This window comes from Urocampus carinirostris, chromosome 17, assembly GCF_059441175.1.
Source record: "Urocampus carinirostris isolate Australia breed hairy pipefish chromosome 17, RoL_Ucar_1.0, whole genome shotgun sequence".
NCBI classification, from domain to species: Eukaryota; Metazoa; Chordata; class Actinopteri; order Syngnathiformes; family Syngnathidae; genus Urocampus; species Urocampus carinirostris.
In genome coordinates, this window is record NC_142365.1 from 32,465,045 (window position 1) to 32,482,277 (window position 17,233).

At 39.5% G+C, this 17,233-nt stretch overlaps 1 protein-coding gene across 1 annotated transcript; it reads left to right on the plus strand.

The window, feature by feature from the left end:
• The first annotated feature begins 353 nt into the window (after positions 1-353).
• vdac1 (voltage-dependent anion channel 1) lies at positions 354-16,193 on the plus strand. The gene is made up of 9 exons (XM_088320448.1): positions 354-520; positions 2,476-2,545; positions 2,628-2,677; positions 3,491-3,643; positions 3,746-3,798; positions 11,926-12,153; positions 12,812-12,962; positions 14,208-14,265; positions 15,487-16,193. Exons 2-9 carry the CDS (start codon positions 2,479-2,481, stop codon positions 15,576-15,578), a joined length of 852 nt encoding a protein of 283 aa, XP_088176574.1. The 5' UTR covers positions 354-520; positions 2,476-2,478; the 3' UTR covers positions 15,579-16,193.
• Positions 16,194-17,233: the final 1,040 nt, after the last annotated feature.

Consider the following 17,233-nt stretch of genomic DNA (forward strand, 5'->3'; position numbering starts at 1 on the left):
AATATTACATTTCCAACAAATGCAAGACGAAATGGTTTTGGTGGCATTTTTGCGATTACATTCCCGAAATGTTAGATAAAACGAGGTAAAAGTGGTTATAGTGACGTGTGCGCGCTCCCGCTATGGGGGACAAATTCCCGAGGGGGTGAAATTCCCGGCAAAACAATGGCACTGCCCCTCGCTTGCACCAGACAACACAGTGCCCTACTAGACCACTAGGAGGCACTAAATATTACATACTGTCCCTTTAAGCAAACAAAAAAAAAGAAGTTAACAAACTGCTACATTATATAAATCGTTCAATAAATTACTAACATTTACGACGTTCTTTTCCATTTGGGGCCCAAAAAATAACCAAGTGACAGGGGAATTATCCAACCTTCTTGTATCTGGCAGTGTTGCGTGACTGTGACATGCAGAAAGCAGAGCCTAATCATCCAGTCCTCTTCCTTCTACTCATTAATCTACTCCCTTTCACCGTGACAGTCCGTAATTTCCGGAAGGGAAATTGCCCATCCAGGTACGGATTTGAAAGTTTAAAATTGCAACTTCTTCTTTCTTTGGGTGGCGTTTAACTATCAGCAGTGTGTCACAAATAGTATCTGGCATCTTTTGCAATGCCCCTTGTAGAGGTGAACGTGAGTCTAGGCCTGCTGTTAGCTAAAAGCTAAAGACTTATGATACGGTCATGTGTAGCCAACATGTTGCAGGTATTCTACCTAGCAAACAGGGTTGTTAGTTCGAAAACGAAACATTTTCAATTTGTTAACTATCAACCATTTGACAAATATTTACTACATTGAAGTTAAAGGTGGGCGTTTGCCCGATCTCCTCGTTGGAGGCTTGTAGCTAATGCTAAGTAGCTGAGCAACTCATCCCACTTACATTTTCTGTGGGTCATTTTGATCGACAACACTTATAATACCTAAAATATACATTCTGGTGATTGAAATAGGAGTAGGAGTCGGGAAAGAGGACACAATTACTTTTAAATAATGTGCTAGCTTTACTTTTGGGCTAGGAATTTACTACAACCCTTGGGAATGTCATCTTAGTTTAGGACAGAAGTGTCAAACTTACTTTGAGCTCAGGAGACACATGGTAGAAAAAACTCTTGTGGCGGCCGGTTTTTGTAAATGAGAAGGATAAAAAAAATCTGTAGGGTTGGTTGACCTTTCATAGGTTTACAATTAAATTTTGATCCAGGAGTATAATATCAATTGAAAAACGATATTTGAGGGTTTTATGCACCCGTTATGATCATTTTTATGATTTACATTGATAATTAATGAGTAACGCGCAGTCTTGCATAACGCGCACACATAGTTATTAAAAATCAGTATAAAACTTTGTTTTATGTTTTATCGGCCCATATTAAGCATTGTCGGTGACAATCATTGTTGAATACCTGCAGCCATAATTAAAATAATATGTTGACAATATAAAACAGGTGTATTCTGCTTTAAAAAAATGTTTACCCTCAACATAGGAAATTAACTTAAAATGTTCTCCAGTTGATTAAAGGTTGGCATAGGTTGATTATTCTGAGAGTTGCGTTTAGCTTTTGCAACATCCACTGGACATATTTAAAACTGCCTTTCACTGTTGGACAGGATGCGGCTTGTTTTTCTCATGCGCTCCTCTTGCGGACCTGGCTGGCCTGATCTGGTCCGCGAGCAGTATGTTTCACAATATTGGTCTAGATCTTTGAACCTTCTAAATGCATTTCAATTACTTTTGAATTGACACTTTTAGTATTAGTGTGACAAAGCAGGAAAATATTACAGTAATTGTTGGGTTTGGGAATTGCAATTTGATCTTGTCAAGTCATGTCAAGTCATGTTTATCTGTATAGCCCTTAATCACAAAGAGTCTCTAAGGGCTGCACAAATCAAAGACCATTGCAATCATCTAAGACTTATATGAGGGCAAATAATACATATTATCAACATAAAATATAGGTTATTCATATGCTATAGAATAGAAGTGTGTTTTAAGATTAGATTTAAATATTTCCACTGAGGTTGCAGACGCACCTTGAGTTAAAGGTTGAACGAGAAAGAGATTTTTAAAAACTAGGCAGAGGTTCGAGCAATTTTTCTCAGTTGTGATAACTTTTCCTTGTAGGAACACTTCTTATTATCTGCACACCCAATTGCTAAACTCACCTTAATGTTATCACATTTCATGCGTAATTCAGAGTTCGAATACGAGGGTTCTGTTGTAACTCCTGATGAATGAATGATGAATAACTGGTTAGAAACTGGCACAGTGCAGAAATTGACAGAGGTTTCTATTTCTTAGATTAGATCAATTACTTGGAAAAGTAATAACATATTAAAGGGACACAGTGTAATATTTACGCAATAGATGCCAGTTTTGTGTAGTATGACTGAGATCTACAAAGCACAAGGAAGATTGCATTGTAAGGACTCTCAAAGTGACCAAACTGCACTATTTTGCTCTTTATTGTAGATCATGGCCGTACCCCCAACCTACGCTGACCTTGGAAAGTCTGCTCGGGATGTTTTCACTAAGGGATATGGTGAGCAGAAAGCGCCTGGTGCAAAATTGCTTCTTTGATGTTGAATGGGTGATATTGGAGATACTATTTTTTTTTCCTATAGGCTTCGGGCTTATCAAGCTGGACTTAAAAACAAAGTCTGAGAATGGACTGGTAAGATCTCAACACACCTGATACAGGGTTTTCTTGGCTCAATTTGAGGCAGAAGCGGTACAATTTGAACAATGGTTGAGCCATTTGTTACTTCGAATACGTCAAATAAGAGCATAAATAAACCTATTAAAAACTTGCATATAGAGTGACCGTTTTGTTTGGCAGGATATTAATGTCAAAATACACTATGCTAAAAGTCGAGTCATAGCCCTTTATCATAAAAAGTGTAAGGGCAATATTATTTTTAAGACTTATAATCCTTTGGATGCTTGATCAATGTGCATAATGGATTTTGACGCTGTTGTTGTCTACATTGACTGTGTGGCCCTGGGAGCTCAATATATTTCTTTCTTGAGAAGGATAAGGCTACAGCTGCGTTCATTTAAGTGGACACTCGACTTTTTTATTCATTTGTACATATGGGCCACCGTTGTTGTAAAACATCAATAAGTCTGATTACATATAGGGACTTTATTTCATTGGGTCACTTTAGGAAGTCAATCAGGAAAGGTCCTCCATCAGTAGTTTATTTCAGTGAACGGATATTAAAATAGCACTGTATAGTAATAATGTAATGTAGAGAACTGCCACCATTAAACACAGATGGAGCTTGGCGTCTTCTTGAGCAATGTTAGTCAATCCCGTTTGCTGGAAGTTCCACCCACAAAGCTGATGGCAATTTTGAAAAGACGAAAAACCCTGACAAAAGATTGTCATACATTGCCACCACAAGATAACCGGACTTAAATGTGACAATTCCTATCAGTATCTTTGTATCCATGCTCACTTACATTCCTATTTCTTAATGTGCAGGAATTCACCAGCACGGGCTCAGCCAACACGGAGACCAGCAAGGTGGCTGGCTCTCTGGAAACCAAGTACAAGTGGTCTGAGCAGGGACTTACCTTCACAGAGAAGTGGAACACTGACAACACGCTGGGCACTGAAATCACGATCGAGGATCAGGTGAGTGCTGAGCAAATTAGAGGTCAAGTGGTTGGTAAATATATTTTTTGCTGTATCTAGGTATGCCTATGTCATTGTTTGTTTTGTGCTGGTTCTTTGCAGTTGGCCAAGGGTCTCAAGCTGACATTTGACTCCTCCTTTTCACCAAACACTGGGTAAGAGTATTTTAGCAAGTAGATTACAGAGATCCCTCATTTTTTGCGGTTAATGGGTACCAGAGCCAAGTGTGAAAAGTGAAAATTCGCAAAGTAGCCTTGCTTCTTCTTAAAAGCCCCCAAAGGGTATAACTTACCTTGAGATGACTCCATTACTGACTAAGAATTCATGACTGTCACAAAATAACAATTTTAGACATACAAATAATAACACACAAAGCATAATTGCAGTTGAATGAATGGTTTTATTTTCATTATACAAATGTAAAACCAAATTGGAGGGCTTCTCCTTGCAGTTTTAGAAAGCGTCTGACGAGCTGCGCGCTAGCATCGGGTTTCCTTGGATGAAGACCGATCTCCGCGATGATTAAAATAAAATCATTCCAAATCTAGTGGTTCCCGCGAGTTGTTGCTCCATGTCATCTGTTTCATGGCTAACAGATCTGGTGTTGGTAAGATACAGGATCCGCAGCTGTGTCTTCGATGAGTTGTTAGCCTAGCCCTAAGCAGTAGGCCGGACTAGCAGTACCGCTCTTGCCTTTTCCCAGATGTCGCCCAAATCGCTTCTGGAACCAGATAATAATCCTAAAAATCACAAATTGGTAATCCCAATTTCGCTGTACTCTTCTGACTTTTCTTACAGTCCAATTGACTTGATTAATTTATTTTTAATGTAACGAGACGCTAAAAGCTAGCCGCCGCTATCTTTCTACATTGTTTACGAAGAGAGCCCCTGCCCGTTGTTTGACCGACAGCTTACACCAGCCTATCACAGTCACAGTACATTTTGTACCGTATATTTAGCTAACAAAGAGAGCTTGAGTTATGCCAGTCTGTGCCTGACAATTGTATTTGCAATAGAATGCATCCAGTCCGATGAACAAATATCAGTTCCTAAAACGCTATAAAATGACAAACGTTAGTTGTTAAAACCATTTAATACCGCTAAAACCTTTTGAGAATCGTTAATTACTTATGTTACAGACTTTGCAATTGACCACTTCACAAAATGCACATTTTTTTTTTTTTTAATCAATGATTATCCATTTGATACAGACGCTGCCTGACTTACGAACGAGATAGGTTCCGGACGATGGTTTGTAAGTTGAATTTGTTCGCAACTTGCTTCAGTGCTATATTTTGTATGTTTAAGGTTTATATAAGTACAGTGGCTTGCGAAACTATTTGGCCCCCTTAAACTTTGACCTTTTGCAACATTTCATACTTCAAACATCAAGATATAAAACTGTAATTTCTTGTGAAAAATCAACAATAAGTGGGACACAATCATGAAGTGGAACACACTTTATTGGATGTTTTAAACTTTTTTTAACAAAAAAAAAAAAAAACGTGGGTGTGCAAAATTTCAGCCCCTTTACTATCAGTGCAGCAAACTGTCCAGAGGTTCAGTGAGGATCTTTGAATGATTCAATGTTGATCTAAACGACTAACTATAAACTGAACCAACCTATGTGTAAACAAGTATCTGTATAAATGCACCTGCACTGTGATAGTCTCAGAGGTCTGTTTAAAGCGCAGAGAGCATCATGATGAACGAGGAACACACCAGGCAGATCCGAGATACTGTTGTGGACAAGTTTTCCCAAGCTTTAAACATCTCAAGGAGCACTGTGCAAGCAATAATATTGAAATGGAAGGAGTATCAAACCACTGCAAATCTACCAAGATCGGGCCGTCCCCCTAAATTCTCAGCTCATACAAGAAGAAAACTGATCAGAGATTCAGCCAAGAGGCCCATGATCACTCTGGATGAACTTCAGAGGTCTACAGCTGAGGTGGGAGAATCTGTCCCTAGGACAACAATCAGTCGTATACTGCACAAATCTGGCCTTTATGCAAGAATGACAAGAAGAAAGCCATTTCTCAAAAATCTCCATAAAAGTGTCGTTTAAAAACTTTAAACACAAGCCACCTGGGAGACACACTAAATATGTGGAAGGTGCTCTGGTCAGATGAGACCAAAATCAAACATTTTGGCAACAATGGAAGACCTTATGTTTGGCGTAAAAGCAGCACAGCTCATCACCCTCAACACACCATCCCCACAGTCAAACATGGTGGTGGCTGCATCATAATTTGGGCCTGCTTTTCTTCAGCAGCGACAGGGAAGATGGAGCAGGACCATTCTGGAAGAAACTTGATGGATTCCGCAAAAAACCTGAGACAGATCCAAAACTTAAAGCAAATGGTACAACTGAATGGTTTACCAAAAACATATCAAGATGTTAGAATGGCCAAGTCAAAGTCCAGACCTCAATCCAATTGAGAATCTGTGGAAAGAACTGAAAATTGCTGTTCAAAAACGCTTACCATCCAACTTCACTGAGCTCGAGCTGTTTTGCAAGAAGGAATGGGCAGATGATAGCGACATATCCCAAGCGTCTTGCAAAAGGTGGCGCTACAAAGTATTAACTCGATGGGGCTGAATCATTTTGCACACCCACTTTTTCGTTTTATTTGTTAATAAAGTTTATAATATCCAATAAAGTGTGTTCCTCTTCATGTTTGTGTCCTACTTATTGTTGATGCTTTACAAGAAATTACAGTTTTATATCTTTGTTTGAAGTATGAAATGTGGCAAAAGGTCACAAAGTTCAAGGGGGCCCCAATAGTTTTGAATCCACTGTATCCTTAAGGCTTGTATAAGTAACCTGTATTGTTTTGTACTAAAAAAATAAACATTTAATAAAATAATATGCTATATAAATATGAATAAAGTTCGGTTTAACTTACTTTTGGAGGATGTGCTTCCAGAGATCCTCCTCCGTGGTAAAAAGTGGCTGAAAAAAAGCTTTCCATTTTTTCAACGGCATCAAGCTTTCTTATTCCACTTTCGTTTCAAAAGAATTGGCTCGCCTCTTCCTTACACTTTACACCAGCCATATTGAATGAGATAAAAACAATAAAAACGTCAAAGTCCTAAGCGCGCTGGTGAATCAGTACACGTAGCACTGTATGTTTACACACCAACTAGGAAGAGGAAGCGGATTTCTTTACTTCTGGGTGGATGCTGCGTGACCTCTCGCAGTCACACACGCCGGTAGCTGCGGAAAGAAGCACTACAGTAATGTCCTGTACTCAGAAAAAGGTGCACACAATACAAAATCTAGCTTAAGGCAATGTCCGGATATTTTTCAGCATCCCGAAAAAAACTAATACTGTTTTACGTAAGTCGAATGGTCGTAAGTAGGGGAGCGTCTGTATACTATTTCTTTTAATAGTCTGTGACTATGCGACTTATTATAATAGTCGTAAGTTTTAGTCCTTGGATCATATTTGTCCATTACTTTTGAATACTTTTTTTCTTTTCATTTTGGATGACTTTTTCCCCCCTTTATTTTCTATATTTGTTTGTAAATGTGATCATTTTTCTAAATATTTATCAATTTCTATTTGTAAATTATATTTTACTGTTGATTTAAAAGTTTACCATTCATTTTCTTGTTTTGTTTTTTTTTCCCCAAACATATTTAAAGTATTTTAATATTTTTTCTAAGTACAAAATATCACTATTACAGTGTTCATTTTACCTTTGAAAAGTGATGGGTCCCGGGGACTCGCATGCTCAAAAATCTATGGGTCCCAACAGAGATCTATGGGTCCCCAAAATGTTGTGTTATCGAGGTTGAAATTGTAAATCGGTGAAAAATAATATAATAAAATCTTTATATTCATTCAGTTTTAATCATCAAATTATTAATTCATTTTCTGCAAATTATTGTTGGTAATGTACTGATTAAAGGGATAACCACAAACCTGTCTTTTTTTCATTTTCTCCTTTTATACTTCCTTTTTTTCTTAACTTCTTTATACAACATCATCATTCGTAATATAATGCATCAAAGCAAGTGAGCCGTTTGAGAGCCGGCTCTCTTGAATGAGTTGAGCCGAAAAAGCCGGTTCTCTAAAAAGAGACGGACTTTTCACTACACAACTCGAGATCGCCATGTAGACGAAAACTCGAACTGCAAGACCAAAACAACATCTGCCAGATCTGCCTGACGAAAAGTTTGGAGTGCGGTAAATCTTTGTTTAAAAAAAATGTAATCAAAAAAGTTGCGTCTGGGGGGTGCACGTTGATTTGAGACTATGCGTCCCCAGCAAAAATGATGCGTCTAGGACGTGGGCAAATGAGAACACTGCTATTATACTAGTTATATTTCTTTGATCAAAGTTGTCTTTAAAATTCTTAATTTGTTGATGTACAGGACTGTCTCAGAAAATTAGAATATTGTGATAAAGTTCTTTATTTTCTGTAATGCAATTAAAAAAAACAAAAATGTCATACATTCTGGATTCATTACACATCAACTGAACTATTTCAAGCCTTTTATTATTTGAATATTGCTGATTTTGGCTTACAGCTGAAAAAAACTCAAAAAATCCTATCTCAAAATATTAGAATATTTCCTCAGACCAAGTAAAAAAAATAATTTTATAACAGCAAAACTAAATCAAACATTTGAAAATGTCCATTGATGCACTCAGTACTTGGTTGGGAATCCTTTTGCACGGATTACTGCATCAATCCGGCATGGCATGGAGGCAATCAGCCTGTGGCATTGCTGAGGTGTTATTGATGCCCAGGATGCTTCGATAGCGGCCTTCAGCTCATTTGCATTTGTAGGTCTGGTGTCTTTCATCTTCTTCTTAACTATACCCCACAAATTCTCGATGGGGTTCAGGTCAGGGGAATTAGCAGGCCAATCAAGGACAGTGATGCCATGGTCAGTGCACCAGTTACTGGTGGTTTTGGCACTGTGGGCAGGTGCCAGATCATGCTGGAAAATGAAATCCTCATCTCCATAGAGCTTTTCAGCAGATGGAAGCATGTAGTGCTCTAAAATCTCTTGGTACACAGTTGCATTTACTCTGGACTTGATGAAACACAGTGGACCAACACCAGCAGCTGACATGGCTCCCCAAACCATTGCTTACTGTGGGAACTTCACACTGGATTTCAAGCAACTTGGCTTTTGCTCCTCTCCAGCCTTTCTCCAGACTCTGGCGCCTTGACTTCCAAATGAAATGCAAAACTTGCTTTCGTCTGAAAAGAGGACTTTGGACCACTCTGCAACTGTCCAGTGCTTCTTCTCCATAGCCCAAGTCAGACGCTTCTTCCGTTGTCTTGAGTTCAGAAGTGGCTTGACCATGGGAATACGGCTATTGTAGCCCATTTCCCGGACACGTCTGTGAACTGTGGCTTTTGATACCTGGACTCCAGCTTCAGCCCACTGTCTTTGAAGCTCCCCCAAATTCTGGAAGCGGCTCTTCTTCACAATTTTGCTAAGGCTGCGGTCATCTCTCTTGGTTGTGCAGCATTTCCGGCCACATTTTTCCCTTCCAACAGACTTTTTGTGGATATGCTTTGAAACTGCACTCTGTGAACAGCCTGCTCTTTGAGAAATTTCTTTTTGTGTCTGGTCCTCTGGACAGCAGTCAGATCAGCAGTCTTCCCCATACTTGTGATTTAGTTTACTGAACCAAGCTGAGTGTTTTTAAGGCTCAGGAAACCCTCGCAAGGTGTTTCGAGTTAATTAGATGATTCAGGTGATTAGTTGAATAGCCTACTATACTTTTTCATGATATTCTAATATTTTGAGATAGGATTTTTGAGTTTTCTTAAGCTGTAAGCCAAATTCAGCAAAATTAAAATAACAAAAGGCTTGAAATAGTTCAGTTGATGTGTAATGAATCCAGAATGTATGACATTTTTGTTTTTTTAATTGCATTACAGAAAATAAAGAACTTTATCACAATATTCTAATTTTCTGAGACAGTCCTGTATAGTTGTAGTATGTACAGTGGCTTGCGAAACTATTTGGCCTCCTTGAACTTTGTGACCTTGCCACATTTCAGACTTCAAACATCAAAATATAAAACTGTAATTTCTTGTGAAGCATCAATCATAAGTGGGACACAATCATGAAGTGGAACACACATTACTGGATATTTTACATTTTTTTAACAAATGAAAAACGAAAAAGTGGGTGTGCAAAATTTTTCAGCCCCTTTACTTTTAGTGCAGCAAACTCTGTCCAGAAGTACAGTGAGGATCTCTGAATGATTTAATGTTGATCTAATTGACTAACAATGATAAATGGAATCCACCTGTGTGTAATCAAGTCTCTGTATAAATGCACCTTACTGTGATAGTCTCAGAGGTCTGTTTAAAGCGCAGAGTGCATCATGAAGACTAAGGAACACACCAGGCAGATCCGAGATACTGTTGTGGAGAAGTTTAAAGCTGGATTTGGATATAACAAGATTTCCCAAGCTTTAAACATCCCAAGGAGCACTGTGCAAGCGTTAATATTGAAATGCAAGGAGTATCAGACCACTGCAAATCTACTAAGATCGGGCTGTCCGCCTAAACTTTCAGCTCATACTAGGAGAAAACTGATCAGAGATGCAGCCAAGAGGCCCATGATCACTCCGGATGAACTGCCGAGGTCTATGGCTCAGGTGGAAGAATCTGTCCTTAGGACAACAATCAGTCGTATACTGCACAAATCTGGCCTTTATGGAAGAGTGGCAAGAAGGAATTCATTTCTTAAAGATATCCATAACAAGTGTCGTTTAAAGTTTGCCACAATCCACCTTGGAGACACACCAAACATGTGGAAGAAGGTCCTCTGGTCAGATGAGACAAAAATCGAACTTTTTGGCAACAATGCAAGACGTTATGTTTGGCATAAAAGCAGCACAGCTCATCACCCTCAACACACCATCCCCACAGTCAAACATGGTGGTGGCAGCATCATGGTTTGGACCTGCTTTTCTTCAGCAGGGACAGGGAAGATGGTTAAAATTGATGGGAAGATGGATTGAGCCAAATACAGGACCATTCTGGAAGAAACCTGATGGATTCCGCAAAAGACTTGAGACTGGGACGGAGATTTGTCTTCCAACAAGACAATGATCCAAAACGTAAAGTAAAAGGTACAATGGAATGGTTCACCAAAAATCATATCAAGGTGTTAGAATGGCCAAGTCAAAGTCCAGACCTCAATCCAATTGAGAATCTATGGAAAGAACTGAAAACTGCTCTTCACAAACGCTTTCCATCCAACCTCACTGAGCTTGAGCTGTTTTGCAAGGAGGAATGGGTAAAAATATCAGTTTCTCGATTTGCATAACTGATAGAGACATACCCTAAGCAACTTGCAGCTGTAATTGCAGCAAACGTTGGCGCTATAAAGTATTAACTCTATGGGGCTGAATAATTTTGCACACCCACTTTTTCGTTTTTTAACAAATTATTATAACCTTTTTTTAAGGGTATAATATCCAATAAAATGTGTTCCACTTCATGATTTTGTCCCACTTATTGTCGATTCTTTACAAGAAATTACAGTTTTATATCTTTATGTTTGAAGTCTGAAATGTGGCAAACGGTCACAAAGTTCAAGGGGGCCAAATAGTTTCGCAAGCCACTGTACTGTATTGTTTTAAATGATGCAATACATTCTGTTGTGGCAACACATTGTGGGCAATGTTTGCAATAGACGCTACTGCTTTGTTTATTATCTGACGCTACGTTTGGAGAATGCCTCCAAACAATTCTCGAAACGTTTGGAGGCATTCAAACAAAGCCCATCTCTTGTCTTCGACTATTTCAGTTGGTTAGCCGGTGTTACCCTTTTTGTCTTTTTTGCTAATTTTGACCGTGTTGTTGTTACTTTACTTCCACCCTGTGGGCAGCTATTCCTTCGAAATGATTTGCTGGTCTTTGTCACGTTCTTTGTTTCCTGAATGTTCATCTGGAACTTGCGCTTTCACTGTATTAGCGCCCCCATTTTCTCGATTTGCATAACTGATAGAGACATACCCTAAGCAACTTGCAGCTGTAATTGCAGCAAAAGTTGGCGCTATAAAGTTCGGGTGGTGTGATTACAACTCAAATATAATGACGTTTATCGAACGTTATAATTTATCCTGGCAAAAATGATAGACTATAATTAGCATTATCATTTTATTGCCTTGGTGTAGAATGGTATAATGAATCGGAATTATCCCAAAAGCCGTATAAAAATCTTGCGGGCGACATCCCGGCCCCCCTGAGCCTTGACTTTGACACATGTTCTTTAAACTCTTGGCTCCTAGCAAAAAAGGGGGCAAGCTGAAGACTGGCTACAAGTGCGACCACATCAACCTCGGCTGTGACGTCAACTATGACATCAATGGCACAGCTGTGCACGGCGCTGGCGTGGTGGGCTTCGAGGGCTGGCTGGCCGGCTACCAGGTGACATTTGAGGCCGGCCGCAACCGAATCACCCAAAGCAACTTTGCTGTTGGCTACAAGACGGACGAGTTCCAGCTTCATACCAATGTGTAAGATTTTTGTATTTTGTAGTTTCTCATTTATTTTTTTATTTTTTCCTTTTCAATAATGTTCAAGGTTTGTACAGGTGCTTGAAATCCAGGAAAATGCTTCAATTTGGATTTTTTGCGTTTTCAAGGTCGAGAAAAATGCTTGATTATAAATGAAATGCTTGAAAATGTTAGAAACTATTGCTATGTTTCCTGGAAGTCTAACCCAACATTAAACCAGAGGTCTCCAACGTGGTGCCTTTTTAGGACAGTTGATGTGCCCACTAACCTGTTAGCTCATCGGTGCTGGGTCATTATGATTTTCTAGTAAAATCTTTTGGATTGGAGGTATACATACCTAATTATGAGTGCCTTACGGCTATTTCTTGATGAGAAAGCTATAACAAGTAAGACTGACAGGTTGCCTAATCAGATAGAGCAAGGGCTACTTGATAGGTCGGACAAAAGCTTAGACCTCTCAGTGGCTAGGTGGATTTGTTTGAAAGGTGCCAGCCAAGTACACATGGTACCCTCCAACCCGCTGAGCTTACGGTTTAGCTTTGTGTCTTGATTAGGCTAAACTGAGTATCCAGTTCCTTCAATCACCTGCAACAGCTTTGTTTTCTTTATATATCTCAGTTTTTCACTTCAAATTTGCTTTATGTTTGTGCCCTGGCAGAAATGATGGCACCGAGTTTGGGGGCTCCATTTACCAGAAGGTGAATAATCAGCTGGAGACGGCCGTCAATCTGGCTTGGACTGCCGGCAACAGCAACACTCGCTTTGGCATCGCCGCTAAGTACCAGATTGACCCAGACGCGTCCTTCTCTGTAAGTGGCATCTCCTGCTTTCTTTGGACAAGTTGTGCATTCTGGAAATTTGGAAAATTCTAATTTGCTATGGATTTTTCTAATAAGTACTACAGAGATGTTTTTGCAGCTAATTGGGACTGGAACCACCAGCGAAAAGTGCAAATCCACGAAGTAGTGTCGACCTTCATAAAACCCCAGAAAAGTGTTAGATAGATAGATACTTTGTTCATCCCCGTAGGGAAATTCACTAAACTTACCTCGAGATGACATTCGACTTTAGAGTATACAACTGTACAAAATTACAATTATAAATCTACAAATAATAACGCGCAGCACATAATTGCAGTTGAATTAATATTTTTTGTATGTCATTTTACATGAAACAAAATTGGCTTCCTTCAGTGTAAGAAAGCAATTTAGAGAGCGGCCGGCTTGCTGTGTGCTAGCATTGAGTGTCCTCAAATGAAGACAGATCTCCGCGATGATTAAAATAAAATGCCCCGAATGTAGCAGTTTCCCACGAGTTGTTGATCCAGGTTAACCATTAAGTGGCTGATGGACCTGGCCTCGACAAGATCCAGGGTCTGCAGTGTCGGCTTGGGAGGGTTGTTAGCTTTGCACTTAGCAGTAGACTGGACCAACAGCACCGCTCTTGCCTTCTCACAGATGCCGCCAGAGTCGCTTCTGGAACCTGATAATAATCCTGGAAGCACCTGCACGTAATCACAGATTCGTCGAGCTCTTCTGACTTTCCTCAGAGTCCGATTTAATCGATAAATGTATTTTCAATGTAACACCCCACTAAAAGCTAGTGGCCCCAGTGGGTCCCAGTTTATTTAGTTTCAGATATGATGACTGCATCCCCAACTGTTAGGCTAGGGAATGCAGTCAGTCAGTCAATCAGTCGGGCACACAGTCATACAAGCCTATCACAGACACAATGCATGATACGTTTGTATGAATGACATTACAGACAATAGATTAAATTCAAAATCAGAGAAGTGAACCAGCGATAAATAAAGCGCAAAGTAGCGAGGGGTCTTGGTACAACAATAAATGTTGGTATGGTCAAACAGCTATATTTTTCTGCAAATATTTTTTTCTTCATGTCTAAATCAGAACATTGTATCAATTTGCGTACTTTTTGACAAAGTATGCAACATGAAAAATAATTTAGGTGTCTCAAATTGGGTGGAATATGTAAATGAAACAATCTTCCAATGTCAGGATTTGAAATGCTTGATTAATTCTTGTCTTTCGCAGGCAAAGGTGAACAACTCCAGTCTCATAGGCCTAGGATACACTCAGACTCTCAAGCCAGGTGAAAGCATTATGCATGAAACAAAAATCTTTAATCCTTTGAAGCCATCATGAAATATGGTAATTTATGTGCTCCCTGAGTCCCGTGGGCGAAGTAATCATCGTTTCTCATAGAATTTTGTGAGACCCTGGTGGGCGCACAGTCTAGGGGTGTCCGATGGCATGCTCCCCTAGAAGAAAATGTTGTACATTTTAAATTCAAACAAATCGATCTGGTGCATTTCAGAGCAAAATTAAGACGCTAGGTTTATGACGAATGTATGCTCTTGTAAACGAATGTATTAAAAATACAATGGTTATAAAATTTGATGACATTGCGAACCAGTCACACCCACAAAGCATGGTGAATGAGACAGAAGTTTAATGCAAAATCTGCTTGTATAATGTTTTTTTCAATGCCAATGCTGTACCATTTTAAGGTATGGGATTGGCAGGGAAACGGACCTAATTATTTTAAATGTTTTATGTTAAGTTTTACCAATATGAGTTTTTTATTTGATTAAATGTTATGCTCATGTCTTTCGATTGGGTCAATTGCATTACTAAATATCGGTACAGTTGCTTTTGTGATTGCTGCTACGACAGGATGCCGGTTCTTCAATTGTTTACACTAGGCTATTGTAACGCACTACATATGAACTTCAGCTACTGTCCATGTCCACTAAAGTGCTTCCTGCTCTGAGTGAATTTTTCCAATTTCTCGCCGTGTTTTTACACTTTGTTGAATACGCTGGATGTGCGATGAGGCACTAGGCAGGTTTTCTGCACGAAATCTTTATCTCTTAACCTTTTTTTCTGGTCATAGTATGGTAAAAAATGTTCAACTTTATCACATTTTACTCAGCCGTCTGTCTAATCGCGGGGCAGGACAAACACCGCAACATTCTAATGTCAGTTCGAGGGGGATTGCAGCGTGCGTCAATGAGACTGCGTGCTTTAGCAAAGTGCAAGGGGCTGACTTACCAAAATTCCTTCTGACTGACAGAGATTCATAGACCAATTGCATACAATGGCGTTTGCAATCATTTATATAATGAGCCATATAAAATGTTATTTTGATTAACTTTGCATTTATACATTTCTAAAAATATTATATATTTTTATGATACAAGTTTAAGACACCCGCTGGACCAATTAAAACCCCACCAGCCCACCAGGATCTCCATATGTATGGGAAACACGAAATTTTTATTCCATTTAATTTTTTTGTGTTTCGATTCAGGCATCAAGCTGACGCTGTCCGCCCTCCTCGATGGCAAGAACATCAATGCCGGTGGCCACAAACTGGGTCTTGGACTTGAGTTCCAGGCGTAAAGGTTTATGTGGAACATTTTACTGATGCCTCCTCAAGCCCACTCCCAGAATTCACATTTAAATGAAAAGTAATGAAGCCCTCACAACGCCTACTCCTTCCAATTCCTCTGTAGATGTGTGCATCAGTTTGAGAAATGTCGATCCCCCGACCCAAGAGGTCTGCAGTGCCCCTCACAGTTAAAGGACCACGTTTAAGGGAATATTTATCATTTTGAAACCACCTAAGAACAAAAGCAGTAATTTGAAGTGCGTAAGTAGCCTTGACTGCATCTTAATTTATCAGTTGAGCGTGTCTATTGTGTAGCTGTGCAGAAAGAATAAAGCGAATGACGGGATATGCATTGTTTGCTAATGAGAACAGGATGGATGCACATCCATACACACTATACTGCATTGTGTATATATATTTTTTGTCTTACATAAAGCATAACAATGTTTTCGGATTAGACCAGTGTAGCGCAAACCACCTGTGAAGTCTTAATAAGGTGCGCTCGATCAAAGTATTGAGGAGAGTTGCTCGATTTTAAAAGGAATACGTGGTCTTCCATGGATGTGTAAACATATTTCTGAAGATATTGTCAGTTCCTGATAAATAAACATGTCCAACCGGTAAAATTGCAGCTTCTAATTTTTTTTAATGCAGTCTAACATGTAGGTACAGTATTCCAATAAAACCCAAACAATGTGCATGCTGGTTCTTATTAATACATTTAGGCCCAATCCCATTCCTCTCACTTGGCCCTGAGAACCCTCCAGTGAGGTTCCTCCATAGGGAAGTCCCCTCGGTGAGTGGACTCCAAAGCGAACATTGTCCCCAAAGAAATTGGACAAGGTTTCACCCCAGTCCAGTAGATGGCCGTAATACGAATTGGCTGTCGACCTCAGTGACGTATTGGCCTATGTCACATGTAAACAACTTGAGTCTCAACCTGTGGTGTGGCAGTTGAAGTTTCCGTGCAACGTTAAAAATGCCCGCTACAGCTGTGTTATTACCGATTGCCTGGAAGCTCATCACCTTTTCCGTGTCTCCAATCAATGGAGGAGAAATGCGTGATATTGAAGACTGCTTCGGCGCTATGTAGCACTGATTCATCTTTACAAGGTACGTCCACTCATTAAAAAAAAAAATGACCCGTTCGGTCAAATACAGTCAGGGTTAACGTACAACGCACGTTTACATAATACCCTATGTTTGTGTAGACATAAATGACAACCAACTTATTAGTATCTTAATGCCATTTTATGACATATAGTTGGGGTCTTTAATGTGTGACACGATGAAAAGTAAAAAAAACCAAGAACAGTCCACCGACCCTTAAGCTGACATGATCATCACCAAACTTCCCTGTAGGACCCAAACACCTTAGTTTATAAGGAATTTAATTCAAAAGAGTTGTCATTGGATATAAAAAAAGATCATTTCTACATTTTTTCATGATGAATACCTCACAGTAAAAGCGGTCTTTTTCTTTTCTATGCCCACATTTATGTCCAAATTGTTTATCTTATCCGTTGTGTTCCAGATTGGCCATCCCATAAGCATGGACAGGTTGGACAGGAATGTTCCCATCCTGTGCTTATGGTTCGATGTGGAGTCAGAACTCATTCAGGACTTAAGGCTTGAGCAAGAAAGTCACGTGGGCCCTGCAGGAGCT

Bases quoted from the DNA above. Each gene is read 5' to 3' on its own strand.
- vdac1 (XM_088320448.1), top strand. From the start codon at position 2,479: ATGGCCGTACCCCCAACCTACGCTGACCTTGGAAAGTCTGCTCGGGAT. The intron at 2,546-2,627 runs GTGAGCAGAAAG...TTTTTCCTATAG, and splicing joins TGTTTTCACTAAGGGATATG to GCTTCGGGCTTATCAAGCTG. The intron at 14,266-15,486 runs GTGAAAGCATTA...GTTTCGATTCAG, and splicing joins CACTCAGACTCTCAAGCCAG to GCATCAAGCTGACGCTGTCC.